This window comes from Dromaius novaehollandiae, chromosome 18 (genome assembly GCF_036370855.1).
Source record: "Dromaius novaehollandiae isolate bDroNov1 chromosome 18, bDroNov1.hap1, whole genome shotgun sequence".
NCBI classification, from domain to species: domain Eukaryota; kingdom Metazoa; phylum Chordata; class Aves; order Casuariiformes; family Dromaiidae; genus Dromaius; species Dromaius novaehollandiae.
Window position 1 is genome coordinate 14,252,145 of NC_088115.1, and position 24,899 is coordinate 14,277,043.

Below are 24,899 nucleotides of genomic sequence, written 5' to 3' on the forward strand. Positions count from 1 at the left end.
AATTTTGTTAGCTGTGAGTGTGTCAGGAGCTGTGTGAATGTGTGCATACATGTATATGTGTAAGGAGTCTGCTGAGAGGTGCTGGCCCCTAGTATGCCACAAAAGTATGCAAGCAAAAGTAAGAAAGGAATAAATATGTTCATCCATCTTAGAGATACCACTACTTCTATTCTTTTTAAATCCTGAACAAAATTTCAAACTGCACTGAAGACTCTGTGATGTCCTTCTATATTGCTGAGGCTCTGGGCAGGTTGCATAGAAGGCAAGGACAGGATTTCCTTTCCTTGCCATAGATGTAGGGTTCTCACTCACTCCTACTGCCAAGGTGTGCCAACTGGACATAACCTGTCTAGTAATACCAAAGAAACGGGTGGAACGAAGTTGAAAGATGGCAGAGAAAGAGCTCACTGCATGGTTTGTAATGCACTTGCTACAGATTTGATTGCATAATACTGGCTTCTACTAGTTATTAAACTTCTTTAAATACTTGTGCCTATGCTGTAGTTTCCGCAGGAAGCTCTCTCCTGCGGGGCTCTGCGGCAGTGGCCACAACAGTGTTCTGAGCCTGCGGAGGAAATACAGGTGATCCGGATCACAGAGCTGTGGTCTGTGAGACGGTCTGCCCACATAACTGTTGTTATAAAAACGCTTGCAATGTCCCTGCATTGCATCACGTTCCTTTGTTCTGGTAGTCTTGTCTCCTGGGAACTTTCAGCTGGTATTTCTTATTACCCCTGACTCATTCCCCCGTGGGCATGGTGACACAGAGTGAGACTATAAGCTTTTAATTGGGCACAAAAGAATCTGTTTTATAGATAGTGTTCTTTGGAATAGTATTAAATGCTTTCCTGATAAAGCCAGAATGGAGAGGGAAGTGCTTTCTCAAGTGACCTAAGGAGATGGAGAAGAGGAAGTGAATGCTTCAGTTTTGGTGGGGATAAAGATTCCTGCTGCTAGTTACAATAACAGAAGTCAGGCACTGAAAGAAAGAAAGGAGGAAAATTCTTCAGCTTTCCTGACCTGCAGAGACTTTACTAACTGCCCTCACAGCTCATTTGCATCTTTCTTTTGCTTTCTCTTCTCTTCTTTTATTTAGAAGATTTAAAGCTGCGTAGAGAAGGCCTGGGGTATGTACATGACAATATTGACAGGCATTTTTTAAATGGGCGCAGACAAGCAGGTACAAACATTCTGGTGCCCTTGTTTCAATATTACTTTTGAAAGGGTGTGAATGGACTGGTGCACCAAGATTGCTGCCACTGAGTCAGCCAGACTCACTATGGATAAGACAATTGATCCAGGTCCTGTCAAAAGCAAGATTATAGTAACATGCTAACAAATTGTTTAGCACTGCTCAGCAAATGTCAATTGATCAATCAGAGTTAACCAACTGCAAGCTTGCTAAGTTCCGTATTATGTTGAGGCAATCTCTGTTTTAAATGGGTTTCATTAGTGTAGCTGTAATGACTCAGCAGTACAATAAAAGGAAAGAAGTATCAGAAATACAATTTTAAGTTCTTACCAAGATTTCTGTATCCTTCCTGTCTGGAGGGAGAAAGAACAGGGTTAGATGCATCAGTCATTTCTTCAGGAAGCCCTGTTTCTAAAGAAACGAACTTTTACAAAGGAATCGTTACCAGACAAAAGCGTTAAAATCTTTGAGAAACCCCTCTGCCATAAGAGGTTCTGAGTAGTCCTTGGAAAGCAGCAGAAGCAGCAGTTAGAGAACGCTTCCAGCTCAGAGAAAGTTTCTGCCTTTCGAAAAGATACTTCTAATTCACCCAGCCCAATATTCTCTGGCATGAATAAGGTTCCCTAGAATGGCTGATGCCTTGTTCTTTCTTTTATTAGTTACCTTTCTTGTCATGAGCATTACCGTTCTCACTATGAGCCTGAAACCATTTCTGGTAACCAGAATATCCGATTCCGTTAACTTACTGTGCAGTGAAAATATGAGATGATAAATACAAACAAGCCAAAAAAAAAAAAAACAAAAACAAAAAAAACCCCTTCAAATTTCTTTTCTGTTTGCTTTTTAAATTGGGATAACAGTTTGATTGATTCTTCATCTCTTCTTCTGATATTGTAGAAGCAGTCTAGTTGTCCTTCCTGTCTGCCAGGAAGAAATTCTATAACCCAAAAAGCCATTGTACTGCTTTACATGAGGAACTGTTCTTTTTTAGCTTGCAGTCACGACAGTAACACTGGTTCCTCTTTCTAAAGCAGTTAGAAGTCCTGCTTTAAGAGTGCAGACAGGGAAGAATATGATTCAGCTACTCAAATGTTATTTGTGGTGACATGCTGGATTGGAGAACTGGAACAGTGAAGAGACTTTCAGCCCTTAATTTCCTGTGAAAGGATTCAGCTGAGGAAGCATTGAATTTTTTGTTTCTCTTTGCTGTCAACATGGTAGAGGATGGTAAGTCAATACTAGCCTGAGAAGATCTAAGAATTGATATTTGATAAAAATCAGTACTCTGGGAAACAAATTGAATAGAGGAAATTTCAGTGAACAATCGTTTTCAGACAAGTCTTCCCACACTCCAAAGTAAAACCAAGACAGGGATTCACTAGAGAATGTGAAATGAAGACTCATCTGGATGAGAGAGTAAAGCTACCTGGAAATTTTCCATACATAAGAACTAAAGGCATCTCCATTCCTGAAGCAACCTCCAACACAAAGGCTTCCCAGTTTCTGTTTTTTTTTTTTTTTTTTTCCCAAATGTTGTATCTCAAAGTGTTTTCAAAATAGCAGCTAATTTTGTGTATATCAGCATAAGAGCATTGATTTTGTATTGCAGTACCAACATTGTCTCACTGTCTCATTTGCAAGCTTCCATCCCAGCAGTGATCAGATCTGAGCTTGTTTTACTGACCAGATTTCAGATATGGCCAGATGGCCCATTTTACTCTCCAAGAAATGCTGATCCTTAGCAGCTATGGGAGAATGTGCACGTGATATAACTGGCATTCCCACTCAAAGATAGCTGAAATGGAGACAAATCTGAACAACTGAGATACTCACTTAATACATATAAAAGTAACTGCCATAAAACGCAGCCTACTTTCCACCAGAAGTCTCAGTGGGAAAATTCAAACATTTCTATTTCCACTCACAAGCCTTAACCAGCTGCTTGACTATTAATGAATATCCTTTTAGTTTTCCACAAGTGAGTGAGAACTCTTTCCAGGAGTGGTCTGTGGTGAGATTTTAGTGCACTCTTGTTTTGGCTAGACTAAGAATTTTAATCTTTTCATGGCATTTTGTCACCACAGCTAACTATTCCCAAAAGAAATGAGGCAATTGGTGCCTCATGCAAAACCAAATATCCCTCAATTTCTATGCATTTCTGTTGCTCAGATCTCAAAAAGATTTGATTCAGACCTTTTCAGCAGAAATAAATGATTAGACTGTGCTTCATTTTATCTACATGAGCCTGTTCAAATCAAGTTCAATGATTGGGGCAACAGAGTTTTGGACTGAGGTGCAGTTGCCCTGGCAACAATCAAGAGTGAAATCAGAACCTTTTGAACAGCCAGTGGAATGTGGTTCTACTTGGATGACAATAGGTCAAAGTATTTTAATGGCTAAAAACGTAATCCAGTACAATAGGATTTATTGCCACTATGTCATCAGATAGACACTATTCCTGCAAATTCTTTAGTTTGTGACAGCCTTTAACTGAAATCTGTTTAGTGGAAAAACTTGTAAAATATCATTAATCATTTTGTTTTCCAAATCAACTGAAGAGTCTGTATGTCTCAGGGGGTTAGAAACAATATCTTCCAAGTGAGTGAAATTCAACCTCTCTGCACAAAGCTCTAATGAATGGGTTTATTCTGGACACAGTAAAAGGTTCTAAGAACTAAAGGCTCATTTCTGCAGGGTGCTGAGTGCTCTGGTCCAAGTCTGTTGGAGAACCTTAGTATTTGCTTCACTTTAAGCTTGCAAAATAATTTCAAGTGATTTCTAGGATGCTTATTCATGTTCTCAAACCTGACAGTGTTTGCTGACAATCAGGATCTTGCAGGATTAAACCCTAAACAAATAATGGAAGAAGAGATTCCCTGTTCAGCATGGCAGGAGCACAGGGCAGTTTTTCACGCCTTCTGCTGACACGATCCTTTTATTCTGCAAGATCCCAGAGTGCCTTCTAAACTAATAAAACACAGCCACTGCTAGGAGCAACAATGTGCAAGATGAGGAGAATATTTTGCCTGCAGCTTTAAGGAAATGTCAGATTAGGGTGCCAAAGCCTTCCCCTCTATGCCCAGTCCAGAAGCATAAAGGACTTGGCTTGGCTTTCTTTGGGATGTCAGTATGGGACTTCTGTCACGCATAGAGGTGGAGAGCCATTCATTTCAATGACAAGATAGCAGAAATGGCCTTTAACATTCATTGCAGGCAGTACCCCATTGTGACTTCTACCAGTTTTCCTTTCAAACAGATGGATGTCATTCTCATTCATTTTCCTTTAATGCGAAAAGCAGATCCTCCTCAATCATATGTCTGCACCATGCATATCCTTTCATTGATGATATGAGGCTTTTGCAAGTAAAGCTTCAAGCTGCTAAGTATTCCTCTCTTTGGAATTATTATGTGGTTATGAAGAACAATTGAGCCAGACGGTGACACAACCTGTTTGTTGTCCTCCTCGGTGGGAAACGCGCTTTGAGTTTTGCGAGGATGTTCGTAAACAGCCAAGGATGTGCGAGAAGAGGAATGACCTCAAAGCTGAATTTTATACAGGAGAACAAAGAGATCTCAAGTCCTGATTTGAAAAACACATGAAGACCAAATCAATGGCATAATGTCATCATTATCAACATGCATCATAGTGTTGTTGGAATCCACTTGCCACTTCTGCCTTTAAACGCAAGTTCATCTCCTAATTGCTGTGCAGCTGTCAAGCTTCTTAAATGATGTTTGTGCTGGCAGTTAGCTGGGAGATAACTTCATCTATCTAGCATTCATATGGACAGAGGATTCATCCTTGCTTCTTTCCTCAGGATGTTTTGTGACATTATTGTTTTCAGATTGCTTTCCCCTTGTTACAGTTTATCTGGCTTCCTTCCAGATTACTTTCTAGTCTGGTTAATCTGTACTTTTTCTCCTGAGCACAGTCAGCATTTCAATTGCCTCCAGACTAAGAGATCCAAGTGGTGTGGTTTGTTTCTTCTATGGGAAATGCTACTTTGTTTTTCACAGACTCCATTCCACAAAGATCTTTTTAGTATAAAAAGAACGCGGTATAGCACTATGCAAAGTGTTCCTGAGGAGGAAAGCCACCAATCCAAGCTCATATGATTTGGAGCTTGTCAGGCCTTGGAAGTCATTTGAGTTTTAATTAATCACCTAGTGATTTGTGGATCTTTTGAGTGATTCTGGCTTAGTGTCAGAAGCAAGTGATGCTCTTAATTTGTGAAGACAAGAAAAAAAAATGAATCAAGACCCAGGGAGATATAGGATAAAAAATATCCCACTTACACTGGGTGTATCATTTTTGAGTTTAAATTTGTTGACTAATCATTCATCTAGCTCCCAACCAATTTGGAGCGAGTCAGAGGGATATTCAAAGTAAATTTCAAACCAGAGAGTGAAATTCTCTTTAGGCTATGCAAATAGTTCAGTGGCATGCAGGAGTTTCTGCTGACAGTACCCCTGTAAAGTTAATATATAACAAACTAGAGAGAGAGATTATTTTCATAGGCCCATAGCACCTATGAGGAAAAACAGAATAGTTGTTTCCCAAAACAATCCTTGAGAATTGCTTTGGCAGTAAAATCAACTCTACTGCAGTTTAGATTTTTTCTTCTCATGAGTGTTGACATTTGTAATGTAGCAGATTTTTATTTGATATATTTTGCTTAACATCATCTTGATAAGATCTATTCACTTATTCATAGTGTTTGCCTTTGAGAAGTAAAACAGGAAAAACACGGCTGTTTGAGCAGGTTCGTGGCAGACATCTTCAAATGAGCTGAACCTCCTATAAGTATCTCAGTCAGTCAATAGTATTGTTGAGTGAAACTTTTCCAAGGAAAGATCAACCACAGAAGCACAGGCCTTGGGCACTGAGGGAGGCATACTCAGCCTCTGTACAAATCACTGAAGGAAAAAAAAAAAAAAAAAAAAAAAAAAAAGAAAAAAAAACATACTGAAAAAAACTAAACTCACTTTTACTCTAAAGGCAACTTTGATTTATTTATTTTTAAATAAGCACTGCCACTTTTGCAAACACTTTGCTATTTTGCATAGAAAATAATGTATTAACTTTCACTGAGACACCCGAGGGATTTGCTGGTTGAATAGATTCATTATGATGGGACTGAGAAAACAGTTTATTGCATTCCTCTGGTGGTTCATTGTAAAGCCTTGCCTTCAGCAGGTATTTTACCTCTCTGGCTCCCGTCTCAGGAAGCTTGGAAACAGGCTTAAGTCCACTCTTATTATGTGCTTATAGTTAAGCATACGTGTGAGTGCTTTTCTTAGACTTAAACACAATGCCTCAGTTCTCAGATTGTCCTCATGCCACATGCCTGACCTGGGATTTCACTGAAGCCCTTTGGAAGCTGAGGAAACCAACCACATGCAATTGAGGGGCCTTTTCCTTGGGGAGCACATGGAAGAAGTCATCAGGAATTTACTGACAGATCAGTTTGGCACATGCAGGTTTGACAAGTAGTGGTTGAAACATGGGTACGGAAATAAAGCAGAAAATATTTAGGAAATCAAATTAAACATTCTTAGTAGTCATCAGAAATCAAATAAAGAATAAAATAATGACAAGGAGGTTAAATTATGACAAGCTGTTAAAATTTAAGGTTTTTTTTCCATTGTGAAAAAGCTTTTTAAACTGTGCTACTCTACAGGCCTGATTGTGATAGCCAAATTCAGTGCCTTGTGGAATGCATGGCACATGCACGGCGTGGAACATGTTCAGAAGACCACGCCAAAAAGACAGCCCTAAGAGGCAGGATAGCAAGAAGGTAAAGAACAACATATTGAGGAAAAAAAAAGATCTGAGGAACACTGTTACAGAGGTGATAGATTAATCCAAAAGACCAAAAGGTTGAGATATTAATATGGATAACAACTCTTTACAGTGTCAGTTAGTATCAGTGCAAATACTGAAAAGGACTGTGAGAATTAGACAGGAAATCCATCTATTATACAAAGTTTTGGATGGGGGTAGAGAGGGGTATCTCCATGTATGGAGTTGTATTTGATGCATAAAGCTTGCCCCATTAAATATTTGGTGTTGGCCATCATGAAACAGTGGGTACTGGCGTAAATGAAACACAGCTCTGATTCAGGATGAATGTTTCCATCTTTAGATGAGTTAATAGCTTATCTAATAATGTTTTAAAGGTGGGGGAGAAAAGACATGATTTAAGAGGAGATTCTGCCTTTCTCCATATTTCTTAAAACACCGATTGTCATGCCTGTGTTCATCCCTGAGGCTTCAGAGCCTCAACCAGGTGGTCAGCAATAAGCTATGGGATTGCTTCAAGAGACCAAAAAGGAAGTCATGCAACCCACGCACTAGGGTAAAAATAAAATTCTTAAATTAACAGTCTGAATGCACACACACGATTTTCCACTTCCATGTTATTTTAATTATCTGCCTTGCAAAACACCAGCACACTGTAAATTAGACCACTGGACTCAGGAAGAGAATGACAGTTGAAAACAAGAGTGGCCAACACCACGCTCGGCATAAAATTTGGAGAAAAAAAAAAAAAACAGAAAAAACCCACAGCTATTGAGATTCAGAGTAACCTGCCTTTCCAGACCACATCCAGCCATTCTGAGACCAAGGCTCATGAAAATGTATACACAGATGTTCAGCCATCTGCTCTACAAGGTGTCAAAAGTATTATTTGGAAGAAGCATCCCATACCCAAAGTTTATATAGATTCTGATGGAGTTAAGTACCTAATATGGAAAGTCAACACTCTGCCAAAATCAGTAAACCAAAGAAAATGAAAATTAAAAAAAACCCTTGTTCCTTAAAATGTATTGCTGTAATTCCAGCAAGCGAGCCAGTTGTGAAGAACAAAGAGATACTGCTTGTGGTGATACTAAGAAACCCAACAGCTAGATCTCATGCAAAGCAAGTGAAATCAAAGAGAACCTCTTTGCTGACTCTGATCTCTGAAGCCATTTAATGTATTTCACAAGCTTTTAAAAAGTGGTGACAAGTATAGCCTGAAAAATGTGGAAGTGCATTTCAGTTTGAACGAGATGTCTAAAACTTTGGATGCCACGTAAGACTCCGGGCCGTGGCTGAGCAGCTCAAATCATAGGCCCTGATCTAAGCTATGTGATATCGTCTACCAGATGCAGGAGAAAATCCTGCTGAGACATTTCCAAAGAAGACTACAGCTATATCCATATTCACACATGAAAGGAGAGTCATACAAGGCTGCTCAGAAAGGCAAGTTATCATTTCTGACCCTAGCCATGATTGATAAACTGACTTCTTGAAGCACAGTATTTGATTGCTCGTTTTACATTTGTCTGACTACATGTGTTTATGTCAGTCACAGAATTTTGTCGTGCTTTTCTGAAAAAAAAAAGGGGGGGGGGTTGTAGTTTTAGTTTTTTGTAGTATTTAGGAAAAAAAAAGTCAGTGTGGATGGGATTCATTTTATTTACCTGTTTTGTTTTGATTATCTTTTCCTTCTCCCTTCCATTTGTAAGGAAGTACTGTAAAATGGTATTTTCACTGTTCTACCCTACTTTGGCTTTGAAATTTTAAAGGCTTTACTGATTTCATTGGCATTTGAGATATTTCATTAGGTGGGATGTGACAGCTTCAGGGAATTATAATACAACTCAGACTCAAGTCAGTGGCCCAAAGCTGAGATCAGTAGAAACTTGCAAGTGTTGCCTTCTGCACCAGAGAGCTCTCAGAAGTTAGTAACTGCTGTCAATCTGCGTCTTGGGGAACTTTGTACTAGGGGTGGGAAAAAAGAAAAAAAAAAAAAAAAAAAACAACCAAAGATCCTCATGCTTCTTAGTCATACCTTACTTCTCTCATCTCTTGAGCAGAGCTCACTCATGCTGTTAACTTATGCTTCTGTTTTATTCTGTTCTATTCCTTATGTGAAATACAATAGCAAGGCATTTGATCCAAAATCCATTGACACCAATACAAGTCTTTCCATTGTCAAAGCTTCAGCCTTTTGAATTGGCAGGATTAAAACTTGCACAAGCAACTTGAGGGGGTCTTTGATCTTTACATAACTCTTTGGTTAAAGCCACGTAACCATTTCTTCTCTCAGTTGTTTTTTATATGCGTGTACACACCCACACAGCTGTAGTAACATAGGGAAGCACTGGAGTACACAGAACTGCAGGAGCTAACTTTAGTGCCAGCAGAAGTACTCCCATGCATCTCCTTACCTTTCTTTTTCTAGAGACATGTTTGAATAAAGAACCCAACTGGCAAGACAAGACTCTGTGTTCCTATGTCACAGTGCCCTTCGCTGGATATTTGGTTTACATTGTACTCCAGAAAATGGGAAGAAAGGAGCGTGCTCTGTGCCTCAGGGAGCAACGCTGTGCAACATGACATAAAGCAAAGAATCCCTGCGACTGGGAGAACACCTTTGCACTGTCAGCTCTTGCCTGCCCCCAGAACATACATTATTACTCAAATCACAACAGGCTATTAAAGATGTAACAACACTGAATTGCTGCAAATAACAGAGCTGAGGGCGTTGGCCCTTTTAACCAAAAGTGGTCAGCATTATCTAATCTGATTCTATCATTGTTCATGACCTGCCTTTTACCTATTGTTGAATACATTATTATATTACATCATGTCTATTAAGAGCTGCAACAAACTGTTCTCCTGTTCCCTGCCAACAAGGTCTGGTGGAAAAGTGCCTCGAAGAATTTTTCTTTGCCTCTGTAGACTGATTGTAACCCATGAGGCTCAACATGTGGAGAAATCCCACTGCAGAAACCTGCAGAATTATTGAAACTAACCTTCACTGTACCCAGCTCAAACATCAGTGTGTTGGGGAAAGCGGGAGGAGGAAATCATCATTAGCACTAACACTTGTACTCAGTTGCCTCACAGCTAACTTACATTAAAGCCCAGGGGCTCTCTCCTGCTGAGATTAGGGAGAGGTTTGCTACTAATTTCCACAGGAAGAAGACTGGATATAAAGTACATCTTTTCAGCTGATCCATGTCTGCGTACCTACTAGATTTTCAGGCCTGGAAGGTGTACCAGTTAGACCATCTTTAAATACTGAGGCTCTAGGGGCTCCGCCAGAGGTAGAGACTCTTTGATCCTCTGAGCTCAACACTAAAATCACATACCTCATATCCAATGGGAAGAGCACTGACAGGAGGGATTCCCAGGCAGGAGGAGATGTCTCCTGTGGGTGCTGATACTCCATTACAGGAGAGGACTGCAGTGGCCACACAGCAGAGTCACCTCTGAGGCTTAGCCACTTTATTTCCTTCCTGTGGTCAGGGACTTGGCTTATCAAGGCAGCTGTGGGCTATCACAGCCCAGCCCCGGTGCTGCTGCAGGTGCCTGGGGTTGCTCCCAAGCTGCAGCAGCCCGAGAGCCACGCTTACCGACCCCGCAGCTGCGTTAGCAGAGACTGATGAGGGTGCACCACTGTGAAGTACCTGTTGTGCCTGGCCGCCTTTGTACAGGAGCTGCTGAGAGCTCTCTCTGTCTGCTAATACACTTCTTCCTGAAAGGGTTAAGAGGAGGAAGAGAGTCCTGAGAGTGAACGGTTTTGAATCTGCACCCCTGCCAAATTGTCTGAGACAAAGAATGGCAGTGAGGCCCAAAATCAAGAGTTCAAGTTGCCAGCACTTTCCATTTCTCATGGTATTTCAGTGTTTCCACTGCTTGTTCCTGGCTAAAACCAAGCAGTGCATATGGTGCAAATAAATTAAAGTAGACATTTTCAGGTTTCTACAGATTTCAGGAGTTGCTCTGAGTTGTAGGCAGGGGGCTGGTTCCCTTTAAATCTGCCCTGTGGCTCTGAACCTGGGAACCAACCTTCCTCAGGAGCAACTAGTTCACAGCCTGTTCTCTCAAACTTCAGGGGCCAAATTTCTTCTTTCCTTTTTTTTTTAAAGGAGATCTGGTTTCACTTAGATGAATTAAATGTCAATATATCTGTTACTGTGAGTTGTTCCAGTGTAGATTACAGCACTCTTGCACGACTTTAAAATCTGTGCAAGCGTCTGCTGCTCTGTGCTATTTATGTCTGTCTTTTAAAATGTTTAATAAACACTTTTATATTGATACTTTAAGTCTTCTCTTTGTGTTAAGGTTTTGAAGATGGAATCCAGGAAATATCCTTTTTATCCAGCTCTGAGCCTAGCCTATTCAAAGATTGTTTTTATTTCTCTATTTGGAATCTTTTATTTGAAAGAACTAGTTTTATATATATATAAATATGTACACGCACACACACATACCTACATATATATACATGGAGTGGAAAGGTGTAACACGTAAGATGGTGCTTGCAGAACTGAAAGTGTTACAAACGTGAGTCCAAAACTCCTGTTGTAGCGCAGCCCTACCAACCTCAGCTGCACTCACACATCTAAGCTGAAGTGATCAGAATAATGAAACATTTATTTTAAAGGGAAAGCTGAGGCATTTAAAAGCTTCGCTCTGTTGGCTTCAAAGACATTACTATGGGTCTAAGAAGGTTCTGTGATGAAAACTCCCAATTGGGGTGTGACCTCACTCCTGTTAAAGTCAGCACAGAAACACCCACTGATGGGGAAGTGTTCCCGGTCAGGTTCTTCTGTGTGAACCCCTCTTCTACATCTCTGCTTCCTAGAGGTCTGGTTCTGGGATTATGTCTTATTCAATTTGAGGGATTTTTCATTCTCTTTCCCCTCGTAGAGATGTCCCTTAGTCATTTGTGGAGACCTGAACTGGGATGCTGAACATTAAATGTAAAAGAAATACTTGTCACATAAAGTTGTGTTAATGGCGAGAATTATAGGTGTTTTCAGGCCTGATCTGTTAGAGAACAGGAATATCAGATACTTCTGAAACTGAAAACATCACTGAGCTTTTTTGTTCTTCCAAAGGAGATGCATGAAAGGTTTAGCACTGTAATGATGTATCTGTCTTGCAGGCTAAGATTTAGACTTGCGATCCATGCAGGCAACAAATTTAAAAGCACAATCTTGTGTGTCTCGAAGCATACCTGTTGGAGACTGTTGGCCAACACCTCCGTAGGCTAGTCACACGGTAGGGACATGGCAGGAGATAGAAAAATGGTGAATCATGATGTGTTCAAAGCCTGCTCTGGGGATCACATTTGAGAGCAATATGGAGAGAAGCAGGAAGGACTGGCCATAAGTATTACGAGAAGTTAGTTCCCTTTCCAAAGAAGAACAGTGAAAGGAAGGAAGGAAGGAAAGAAGGAAGGAAGTGCTTCAATGCTATCCTATAATAGATTTATTTAGATTTTGTGGGCTTTTTTTTAAAGGAACAAGTATTTGAGTCAATTCCAAGGCAGCTCAAAAGGCTTCAACTTGTCACATTTCTGGTCTCTGAACTGAAAGTTTTTCAGGGTTACACAACAATGACTAAAACTGGAAACCTTTCAGACCATTTCCAAAATGAAGCAGGAAACTGAGGTGACTGCTAAAGCAAAGCTAGAGCGACCTCCACGTCAGTGTGGGGGGGGTTAGAGTGAGAATACCCAATTTCATTTGGAGGTTTCAAGTTGTTTTCTTTTTGATTTAATCTCATTCTCAGGACAGAATTATTCTGGAACCAAGATGTTCACATTGTTTTGTTTAATGTTTTACAAACGGGCTGTTCACTGAAGTTGTCACTGAACAAAAATTCACCCCTACTTGTTTGCATAATGGGAAAATACAGTCATAAAATGGGTGTAACAACAACTCGGTAGGTATTAGGTTAAGGTGCAATATGGGAATTATGCCCTTAACTCAAAATGCCATGATTAAATTGAAAATTGAATTTACTGAAAGCCTTTAAAAGGCAAAACTAGATGCCTAAAGCTTGTAAGTTACTGCTGTTCTGAGCAAGTTGATGAAAATCAGAGTTCAAGTTCTTCTGCTACAGCTATTGCAGCCGGGGGTACTAGATGAAAATCATAAATATACTAGAAAGGCTTGCTTCTGCTGTTTCCTTTGTAGTAGCTCTTCACTGGGCATAAGCAGATATTGGTTTAGTTCCTAGTTCAGCCACTGCACTGCTTTATTGCCTTTTAAATATGGGAATATAACTTACCTCCCATATCTAGCTGGGGGGGGAGATTTTCACAGATACCAGTTCTGGGGGCCAGTATGCAGACCCCATGAACAGAGCAGCTCTATCTCCCTGAACATGTTTCAGTAGCCAACACGATGAGATCCGAGCCTTGGTCAGATAACTAATAATGCATTGCTGATTTTCCGAACTCTGAGGCTGATGCATATATGCTTCGGAAGGAATTCGGAACCATCTGTGATATTTACCCTAATGGAACCGCTGAGATTTCTCTATTTCTATCTCACTTCTATCCTGCCTAGCTTCACTGCTCCATTTTTAGCTCTGATAAGTTTTTCTTTTGGGGGGAAATATATTTATAAGAATGATTAGCAAAAGTACACTTCCTGCTCTAAAGAACAGAACAGAACAAAATGCAAGAGGAGGTTCATGATGTGTGCAAACATGCCCAGAAACAACAACAACAAAAGCTCCATAGAAAGTAAAAGCAAAAAAAAAGGGCGAGGGTTTGTGTGTTAGTGTTAGAGGAAGGTGAAAACACTTCCTGGCAACATCTGAGAATCATTTGCAGCAACTGATCCATGAGCTTTAGTGAGCAGAGAATGTTTTTAAATCCTCCCCCACTCCCTTTGTTAATCTTTACCAGGTAGTAGAACCTTTAATGTAATTCATACTGGTTTCTTAGAGTTGTGTAAAATATTTTGTCCATTTTGAAAAACAAGATTTTTGAGATGGCTGTAAGATTTAGGTTCCTAAGTCTAGTTGTAAGTCTGTTTAAGATTCGGTAATAATAATAGTCTTCAGACTGTTCTGCAGTCTCAGTATACCGAGCAATGAACATCTGGCTTCATATCCTCATTGCCTCTCATCTGAAATAGGAAAATCACGTGCCTTCTTATTATCCCCATGAATGAAGTGTGGATCATAATACTGACTTACATAATTCAGAAATATTGAAGGATGTTCTTTTATGTTTTAAAAATGTTCTGAGCAACATCAGACGATGTAAAAGAGTTATTAATTATGACACATAATTATTATTGTGCTCGGGAGACTTTAAAAGAGGTAGCCTGGAAAAGTTCAGATTTGGCTCATTTTAAAGCACGCCCAAAATACTGGGCAACATTTTTAGATGGTTTTGATTGACTTAGGAGCCTATTTCCTAAGACTTGCAAGCACAGTTGGGATCTTAGGTCATTTGGGGCACGTCTCCACTGTGCAGTGCCAAATGGCTCTGAGCAAGCAAATTTTCAACCTCAGAGAGAGATTAACTCAGATCCTAAGAGCAGTATATAAGTGTGCTAGTGTTGCCCTGCACTGATTCTGCTCTACTCCATCCAGCTCCAGAGCTAGAATATTTGGTGCTGGTTTAGGAATCTCAGCAGCATGTTCCCTTTCTTATTACAGACATGCAATTAACTGTTTTGCAAAGTCCCATCCACCATCTTACTGCATGGCTTCATTTATATCAGCCAAAAACCCAGCACAGATATTCTTGAGCATATATATATTACTATTACCTGTACTATGGGGGAGACCATAATTAGGGTCAGAGTTCCTAGTGCAAGATACTTTACAGTTACATCAAATTTCTGTCTCTGGCACATCAGACACTACCGAAAATCAAAGTGAACTTTTCTGCATAGTTGCATGTGTGACAGAGTGTGTGACTGTTGCCAGCAACAACAAAACTTAAAGATCATGCCAACAAAACACCATTTTTGAAATATGATGATTTGCTGATGGCAGCAGTAGAGAGTGGAATCAACTCAGTAGCCTTTGATTCATGAAACTGTTTTGTCCTTTTTAGAGTCCCAGGATGTTTGTGAGTATTTTCAAGGAACTGTAATTTGAATCAGTCAATAAGAAAACCATTATAATCCTAAGTGTGTTTTTTATTTAAGGTTATATTGGCTCCGGATTACAGTTTGCTTCATTTTCACACCTCACATTATGAGGTTCTTAAAAAATAACTCAGTAGTTTCCAGTTTTTGTTTGTTGTTATGTATGACTTATAAAATGTTAGGTCAAGAGTCTTCAATGGACTAGGCTACAGTGTTTGTTTAAAGCTATGAGTAAAGCAAGCCATATGAATGTTTCCAAAGACTGTATTCCAAGAAGTATTTTTGGAAACATTAATGTTGTGTTTTTTAATGAAGGCCACATTCTGAGGCTACGACACCATATGTCACATTCATTTCTGTACTAAAAAAAAAGAGAGAGAGAAAAGAAAAAAGAAATGGAAACTATGTTTGGCTTTTAAGTGTTTTTGGAATAGTGTCTGTGCATGCTTGTCATTGTTCCTTGGATGGGAGAGGAGTTCTTGGTCTGTTAATCTAGTCCATCCAATATATATTACACTCCGTGGGCCTGACTCTCTTCTGCCTTGTGTGTGCAGTCATTTATACTCAGGCAAAGTGAATGAAGAGCTGAGGAAAAAGACTACCACTGGGAGAGCTTTTTGTAAATTCATTTTCCATGTTGGCTTCATTGTAAACCTACATCTGAACTTTTGTCAGCTGAAACCAGCTTAAAAATGTGTGACTTTCCATTTTCCATTGAAAACTTCAAATTTTCGGTGGAAAAGTGATTCTTTTCCCTTAAAAGTATCAGTTAAAAGCATGACATTTGTCAAAAAAATTGAATTGTTTTTCATCTAGCTCTGTACAGTGTCACCATTCTGATTTGTCAGTGTTTTGTGTGGTAGGTTTTGGGATATGGTACAATGGGCTGGAGACCTTGAAGGAAAAGGCATTAGCCTTTTTCAGTGCTGTATCCTACCAGAAATTCATAAGCATTCTGTAATTGATTTCTTCAACTAAGTCTTTCCTTTTTTATTTGGTTCCAGTTGATGGAGGTCTCAGTTTCTAACATAATTTCTTGTTATTAGTCACTAAATGTATAGCCTAGCACTTTGTACTGCTGAATATCACATGGTTACCATCTGCAAAGACATCCATTTTTCTTTCTGACAGAGGAATCTCCTAATTTACATCACTTCCTAAATTTGTGTCATCTACAAATTTCATTAACATACTGAATGTTTGTGTCAAAGTCATTAATGAAAAATTTGAATACTTTGTGGCAGCCAGAATTTCTTGGTTTTAGGGAATGATCTGTGAGGGTTTCCAGGACCTCAAGGAGGTTTCTTTTTCATCTGAAATGTAAATATGTTTCTACAAATTGAACAAATATGTCTCTCTAGCACTAGCCCAGTAAAGTTCCATTTCATGACCAGTTTTTTTCTGGGCAATACTGAAGTACAAATAATGATGAATGATTGTGTGGTTGCTACATTTTCTGGTTAAGACACATTAGTATGGAACTTGTCTGCTCATGCCACTGAAGTCTTACAGCTGAATGAAGGTGTTTTCCTAGGCATTTCTTCTAATGTAAGAAAACAAACAAATATGCAACAGACAGGAATAATTAACTCAAATATTTGGTTCACCTTAAAAGGGTACATACATACCTATGAGTGTTCATGAGAGCCCATCCTGATCTGAATGCTGTTTCTCCAAAACGTTAGAAGAGATGCATACAGTGGGGTCACCACAAAGGTTTCTGATTTTAGTTTTCATCTAGATACCAAATTTTAAGACAGATACAGAAATTTCTAGCTAGTTGTATTTCTAGCTGCCTCATATTTCCAGGTTTCCTGAGTTTTTGAGTTACATCGTATAATTAATGTCAGAGTCTGTACTCTTCAAAAAATTGCTTCTGATGACCACACAGTGAATGTATTTAGTTTTGGTGTTGCAGAGTCCCAGCATAGGAAATTAAAACAAAAATAAACTTTTTCTTTTATTTCATAGATTTCCAATGAACAGAGAAAACAAATAGCCACTGGGACCACACATGCGTTCTGTAAACTGATGCCACGAGGCAGATATGAGAAAGATGACTGGACAGAGTGGTTGCTATAGGCCTGTAAACATACAGGGAAATAAGCTCAGTTACCAAGGCTCATATCAAGAAAGTCCTGGAAAGGGGATGAAAAGATTGCAGAAGCGATTTCTCCACAAGGATGGCAGCTGCAATGTGTACTTCAAACACATCTTTGGGGAATGGGAGAGCTACGTAGTAGACATATTTACCACGTTAGTGGACATCAAGTGGCGCCATATGTTTGTGATACTCTCGTTGTCCTACGTTCTGTCTTGGTTGTTCTTTGGACTAGTCTTCTGGCTGATAGCAATCCAACACGGAGATTTATTCAACGATGAAGAAATAACCCCCTGTGTTGCCAATGTTCATAGCTTCACAGGAGCATTCTTATTCTCTCTTGAAACCCAGACAACCATTGGTTATGGTTACCGCAGTGTTACAGAAGAGTGCTCTGTTGCAATCCTCATGGTTATCCTACAGTCAGTATTAAGCTGCATTATTGACACATTCATAATTGGAGCAGCCTTGGCTAAAATGGCCACAGCTCGGAAAAGAGCTCAAACCATTCGTTTCAGCTACTATGCTGTAGTAGGTTTAAGGGATGACAAGTTTTGCCTTATGTGGCGCATTGGTGATTTCCGGCCAAATCACATGGTTGAGGGCTCTGTACGTGCTCAGCTTCTGCGCTACCAGGAAGACAAAGAAGGGAGAATGACAATGGAATACAAGGACCTGAAGTTGCTAAATGACCAAATCATACTTGTTACTCCCGTGACAGTTGTCCATGAAATTGATAGTGAGAGCCCGTTGTATGGTCTAGACCGGAAAGCTCTGGCCAAGGACAACTTTGAAATCTTGGTTACATTTGTCTACACAGGTGATTCAACAGGAACTTCACATCAGTCAAGAAGCTCATATGTCCCCAGAGAGATTCTTTGGGGCCATAGGTTTAACGATGTCTTGCATGTAAAGAAAAAATACTATAAAGTGGATTGCTTACAGTTTGAAGAAACCACAGAAGTTTATGCTCCTCACTGCAGTGCCAAACAACTGGATCGGAAGGAGCAAGAATGGAACAGAACCGAGAATACGCTGGAAAGAGAAACAGACACATCAGCGCTGGAGATCAAGTCGTTTAGCACAAACCAAAAGTCATTTAGTGCAGTTGCCCTGATCACCAGTTGTGAAGATCCAGAAGACCCAGTGACAACTGTCGGTCATCCTTCTGGAGAAGTTTCTTATCAGAAAGCAGCTGTGACTTTAAGTAGGCTGTCACTGGAATCCCAAATCTAGCTTTTCACTGCAATTAAAATCGCTTCCAAATTTCACACAGCATAGCTTTTAGAATATAAACAATGAACATATGCACAAGTATTTATATTATAAACCTCACTCTGACAGCATGCCTACATTGCAGTACAGAGCTCAGCTGCTAGAACGAGCTTCATACTGTTTAGCATGGGTATCAGTAACAGATTAGCATTGGCACAGTAAAACAGCTTACGCTGGGTTGACTAGACAGCTACTGTACTTGAGCAAACTTATTCTCAACTCTTTACTACCCCGCAGGGACCAATGTTGGACATGCCAAGACAGAGATAATGATCTAGTCAGGGAACAAAAACAATATAGTGTGCCCTGTAGGTCAGATTTTTCGAAGCTGCCTAATTTATTTGGAAGCCCAGCTCCCAATTGCTCTAGGAAGCTCTGAAACTCCCCCACCATCAGAGCTGACAATTGCTCTTCCACGACAAAGGCAGTTCAAATGAAGTCCCTGCCTAGGGATTATACTGGTAAATCTGTGGGGCTGTTCATTACGGGAGGGAGTAAACTGGCAAGAAAACTGAACTCAGTATTACTGGGTAGCTCGGAAACCTGCTTACACCCTTCCCAGCCCTGTGGGCTCTGCAGTTGGATCCTGGAGAGTTTTTCTCATTTCCTTGTGGTGAGCCATTCCCAGAACTGCCCCTCCCTCGGCAGTTTGAGGTATGTGGTATGTTAGCCGGCTTGGGGCTACCTGAAGATTTTGTTTCATGGCTCTGATGGCTGGGAAGGTTGGCCAAACCTGCTCATTTGCATTCTTCAGAAATCAAAATGGGACCTCAAGTTTGAAATCAAAATCAGCAAAATCAGGCTGGGCCTCAAGGAGGAAGATCAGCCTGGTTTCAGAATGAGCTTTCCAATGCTTTGACTCTAAGTGTCTTTTCATTTCAGATTGTCAGCCTTGCTTTTATTTTGGTATATTATGATTCTTTAAAAAGAAAAAGAACAATTTAGAGATCAAACAGTGTGATTTTGTCAAAAAGAAAGATTTTTATTCACCTGAAGTGATTTTATAAAGATGATCCCTCCCTCACAGAGAAATTCAGCATATTCAGCTGTCAGCTCAATTTGGAAAAAAGATTAAATGTCAGTATTCTGAAGTTGTCTATGACATGGAAGTTCCACACTCCGCACATCTCTATTATTATCCAATATGCAATATCTCGTCATGCCTTTCTTCTGATGATTGTGGTTAATTTGAGTCATGTTTTAGTTATCATGATAACGTAGAAATAATTACCTCTGAATTTTTGCCTAAAGTGTGATTTATCCATCAGGAAGCTAAGTGTCTACCTACTGGTCAAGGATCTCTAGTTACCGGAACTCTTTTTGTCTTCACAGCAAAGCTCATCCCATCCTAACATGGGTGTTGAGAGAGCTCAAGGCAGTAGGATGGACTTATCCTGGAAATGTCCATCCATCTCTATTATTGGAGGAGATGAGATGACTGGTGTGGAAATGTTGGCTAACTTCTAACGTTTAGACTGATAAATTAGGTCAGATGAGTCTATCCCATCATTCTAACTGAAAGTTTTTATGAACTAATCATGTATACTGAAGAAAAATGGCATGCTGATTTTTTTTCCTGAGCCTTACTGCATACAATAGTATTGCTGCATTTTTTAAAATGTATCTTGCATTTCATTTTTGCTTGTATTCTGGATCCTATCTAGTCCCTTTAAGTAAAACCAAGCATATTAACAAGCCTGAGGGTAGATGATTATTCCTGGACTTAATTATCCTATCTTATATGCTGAATCATCAGCAATATCTGTCTATAACTGCAGTAGAAAACAACTCATCCTGGATGTATCCTGGATTTCAGGCCTGGCAGGTATTGGGGAAATAATCTGAAAAAACGGGAAGGAATTCAGCAGGAAAATGTGTAAGGCACTCAGTAATTATGTGGTGTTGCAAAAAACACCATACAGGATGTATAAAATAGAATATAACCATCAAGACATGTTAAGTAATCCTTCCACACTTTGAAGGATCTTTGCAGGATCTTGGCTGGATTACATTATTGGATGTTAGGCACCACGCTTCAGGGAAGACATGGAGCAATTTGAAGAGAATCCCAAGATCTGGAAAGCATGTCAGTGAGGAAGTATTGAAATAACTGAAGGTGTTTGAGTCCAAAGAAGAGAAGAGGCGTGTAGGAGACAGAGAAACAGTCTTCAAACACGAAAAATGCAACTCAAGGGACAGTCTGTTCCCTGTATGCGGTGAGTAGGATAGGAAGTGGGTTTACACTGAAGCCAAAGAGATTCAAGTTAGACATTAGGAAAAACTGTCTTCAAGAAGGTGGAAGAGCAGTGGCATAGATCTCTGGAAAGGGTGTGGAATATAAATGGTGGCAGCTTTCAAGAGCCAGTTGGACAAGCAGCTGTCAGGAATGGTCACTCCTACCTTGAACTTTCCAACCATGTTTTACTATGATCCTGCAATTTTCAGAAAAAAAGAAGCATACAATATGAAATCTACTTAACTAGCTCACTTTACAAGTACTTACACACGTGAGTATTTGCTTAATTACATAGGCAAAGCTACTCAGACACATGAGATAATACTGAGATATGCAATCAAAGTCCCACAAATACCTTAAAAAAGTGCATTTTTCAACTGCTGTTTGTCAAGGTAGGTTCCCTTATTAAGCTGTGAACCTCCGCTGTCTTTCCCTCTCCCCAGTATATACCATGTGAGCCTCTTGTGGTGAAGAAAATTCTTTCCTCAGAAGGGCTTTCCTGTAAGTGGAAGTAGCAGGAGTCAGATTCAGAGTATGGTCATATGCTTCTTGGTATAGATACATATAAATATGTGAGCATGTATAGTAATGTATGCTTTGGCATATAAGTCAACCACTAACTGATGAGGGTCAGGAAGAAACTTCTCTCCTGGGCATGTTAATTCATAACAGGCTACTATACGGTTTCTTCGACTTTTATCTGCAGCATCTGATACCAGCCAGTGCTGGAGACAGGCTACTAGGTGAACCACTGGTCTCAACCTGTCTGGCTTTTCCTCTGTATCTCTGTTTGATATTTTAATTTCATTTATCACAGTAAAAATTATGAATAATAATGTATGATAATGCATGCATTGCATTTTTATGAATAAAGATGCAGAAATAAAGAGCATGCTACTACCACACACCGTGTGAGAGCACATTTTACTTTTCTTTCTGTTAGTCACGGTTTTAAGCTTCCATATCTTGTGCACTAAGAGGTCATGGAAAGATCTGTAGGTTGCAGAGTAGTCCTGTGACATGAAAAGATGCCAAATCACAAGCAGAACCACAACATTATAAATACATTCTCTGGACGCTTCTTAAACACAGACCATTTGTTCTGAAGAACAAGCCATCCACAAATCTCTGTTACGTGTGAGTTCACAAAGCCCCTCTCCACACACTACCCACACACATACACACACTTCTGCACAGTGGTTGCATCCAGAGCTTGCATAACATAACCTGCACCTTCCTCCTCTGTCGGAGGATCTTTAATAGTGCCCGGTGGGTAAGACGGGAACGGACAGAGGTGTGGAAGGGACACAAAACCACACAAAGTGGGGAGATTCCTTCCACAACTGTCATTTAGGCAGGGCCTGACTGCACTTTTAGTAGAGCTGGTTCTTACATCCTCCTTGGCTAGGAGAGCATCTCTGGAAAGACTGCATTGGTGTAATATTTCCTGAGTGAGACAGCAGCATTGGGTGCATAGGAGGAGGAATCCTCCTCACTCAGCTGCTATTTCTAGATGAGGATGTTCCCCAGTGATTTCTATTTGGCTTTTCTTTATCCATCCCCACTGCGGAGCGGTGCAATGCAAAGGAAAGCAAGTCTCTCTGAACCCTGGCAAAGGTAATAAAACAAGCCTCTTCACAGCCCAAAAGCAGACTTAACGGCGAGCCATCCCCACTGAAAGGGATGAAATTCCCTACCAGTCCAAAAGTCAGTCTCTGGCCAGATGATCAGATGAAGCCGAATTTTAACAACAAAGAGAAAATACAAACCAGCTTGCACTGGTCTCCTGTATCATGATTACAGCTGCTGTTATTTTCTCCTGGAGAGTAGCACTATTGTTCTGGGTCAAGGTTAGTTTATGTCAAAGGGAATATAACAAGAGATTATTATAATTTTTTTTTCCAGATCTGCCCACCACCATTCATTAAGGCAGCTGGCGTTTCCTTCCCCATTATCATATATCATTTAGCGCATATTTTCTGCGAAGTTGATTTTCAGATGTGGGACATAATGTATAATCCATTTGTTTATTCCTTGTTTCTTACACACTGTGCAGGAGGTCCAACTTCAGCTGCTTACCTAACGTGAAGCTTTACAGTTATACCGTTACACTAATTTCAGGAAGAAGTGGGCACCATTCACGGTGTTAGAACTGTTTGTGTGGGAAGAAAAACGTGGTTGTAAGCTTCTTAGAGTCTTTTTATTTCTTAAATCTTTGCTGGTTTTGAGCTGGGAACCTGCAAATACAGAGTTGGTGTCTCTGTGGCAGGCCTAAGAGGCCCATTTAGGGAGGCATCTGACAACAAATTCACTTCTAAGCAGTCAAGAGAAAGCACGAAATGAAACAAGAATGAAACAGGGAGCAATTACAGTCTTAGTCTGGGCTGAAAAATATGGATCGATACTTTTATGAGGCCTAAAATCGGAACACAGGAGCTGCTTCCAGAATTTAAATCCTTTTATGGGGTCAGTCCCGGTGGCTGAGGAAATGACTGAAAAGGAAACAGATAATCATCAGGCAGAAATGGTAACAAGTTAAATAATTCAATTTTCTGATCTTTGGGCTCATGTTGCTCCCTGGAAAGCTAGGATTCTTCTGAAGCTGTGATGTTGCCACCTGTCAGTCAATGTTTGCTTCATGCTTCTTTCCCCACGGTACCAAGTTAGGTAGGACTATCAGAAACATCCAAGAATTTCCTGGGCTCAGGTGCAGCCCTCAAGTTTTGTGCGTATCCGAGACGAGCACAAACCCAACCCCGGATGCCACCGGCCACAGACGAACAGCAGAGGTGCTTTCACGTTTTGCAGGCGTTAACCATCGTCTCGCTTGTGCTCAGAGCAGCAGCCCGTGCAGACCAGACCCCAGCACCACCGCTCCCGTGCGCTTCCCCCGCGCTCCCTCCACCTCCCGGTGCCCGGGAGGCTCCGCGCCGGCCCGCGGCGCTGCCCCCGCGCCGGCCGCGCAGCCCCGGCCCGCAGCCCCCGCGCCGCCGCCGCCGCCGCGGACACCGCGGCGCCACCTGGCGGCCGCCCGCGGAGCGCGCCGCCCCCCCCGGCCGGTGCCGCCGCGCCGCTTGCGCCCCTCTGACCGCGCGTTCGCCAAGAGCGCCTGTTAAAAGCACAGGGCCCTGAACTAATTCCTAGGGCCTCGGCCTCGAGCATAACCCGTCTCTGCTTATCTGTTTCAAGCATTTCTTCAGGCGTCAGCTTTACAACACTGCACAGCATCGGAGGGTCGTAATAATTCAGGAGATATGGCGCGCTGTCCAGTTTGGTCCCGCCTAATGCATTCTGCGGCCGTTCCTAAAGGGCACGTAGAAAGGAGGAGTTATAACCACGGCATAAATGGACAACCTGTTGTCAGCAAATACCTGGTATTGCCCGACCGTCCTAGGCAACCCTGGGACCAGTGTTTAGCACTTTCTATAGCTGCTCTTTCAGGCTCACTAGAATAAATCAAACTCAGAAAATAAATGATTTTGGTGTAAAAAATTGATTTGACATGTGCTCAGTCTGGCTGATTTATCCTATATCATTCCTCTTTAAATATAGAAGCAGAAGCTGGGAGGTTGCTTGATTTGCCAGCTTAGGTATATATAGCCAGTCAAAACTGGCTACACTCCACTAGGAACCTTTCAAATAGGGCAATGATCTATTTGTGGCCAAAGATACTTACTTCAAGAGGTATCAGTGACAAGAAGCAAAAAGCTGCTTGTTTGTTTGGACCAGGGAACGTGTGTGCGTGTAGAAAGGCAATGCTAACGTTTATTATATAAAACTACACACAGATTCACAGAAGGACTCCAAAATAGAAATGCCTTAATAATTATCTCATATTCAATGCCATGTCCACTTCTGAACGCACATTTTCCGCTGAACAGCTTCGTGCGTTCTCTCACGCATGGGAGTAGCTCCAATTAAACATCTGCTGAACCATCTATATCATCATCCTTCACATCCTTTCTTCAGACTCTCCTCCGCTGCGACGTGTATAGGAAGCTCCACAAGTGTCAGGCAGCTGGTCGGCTGTGACTACTGGGCACCGTATCTGTTCCGCGTGTTTCCCCACCTTTGATCGCAGGGTGTCTCCCAGGCTCGCCTGACAGAGGACAGGCTATTTTTTGGTCTGATGTTCATTCAGCGCAATTCCTGCTTAGCCCACGTGCCAACAGGAGCTGATGGCCTCTATGTGA

The 24,899-nt window shown here is 40.9% G+C and overlaps 1 protein-coding gene and 1 long non-coding RNA gene across 4 annotated transcripts in view; one reads left to right on the plus strand and one right to left on the minus strand.

Annotated features, from left to right (window-relative positions):
- Positions 1–21,611, plus strand: part of KCNJ16 (potassium inwardly rectifying channel subfamily J member 16) — a 35,024-nt gene extending 13,413 nt beyond the window's left edge. For both annotated transcript variants that reach the window (XM_026099042.2, XM_026099043.2), the window contains one exon: positions 17,066–21,611. In XM_026099042.2, coding sequence (XP_025954827.1) covers positions 17,142–18,431 — 1,290 coding nt within the window. In that variant the 5' untranslated portion in view covers positions 17,066–17,141 and the 3' untranslated portion in view covers positions 18,432–21,611. The remainder of the gene's footprint in view (positions 1–17,065) is intronic.
- A 2,287-nt stretch (positions 21,612–23,898) lies between these two features.
- LOC112982555 (uncharacterized) overlaps positions 23,899–24,899 on the minus strand; it is a 180,145-nt gene continuing 179,144 nt past the window's right edge. Inside the window, exon 9 of one of the 2 annotated variants that reach the window (XR_010392193.1) lies at positions 23,899–24,009. This is a non-coding gene — a long non-coding RNA (uncharacterized LOC112982555). The remainder of the gene's footprint in view (positions 24,010–24,899) is intronic. The other variant, XR_010392194.1, reaches the window with a different exon arrangement.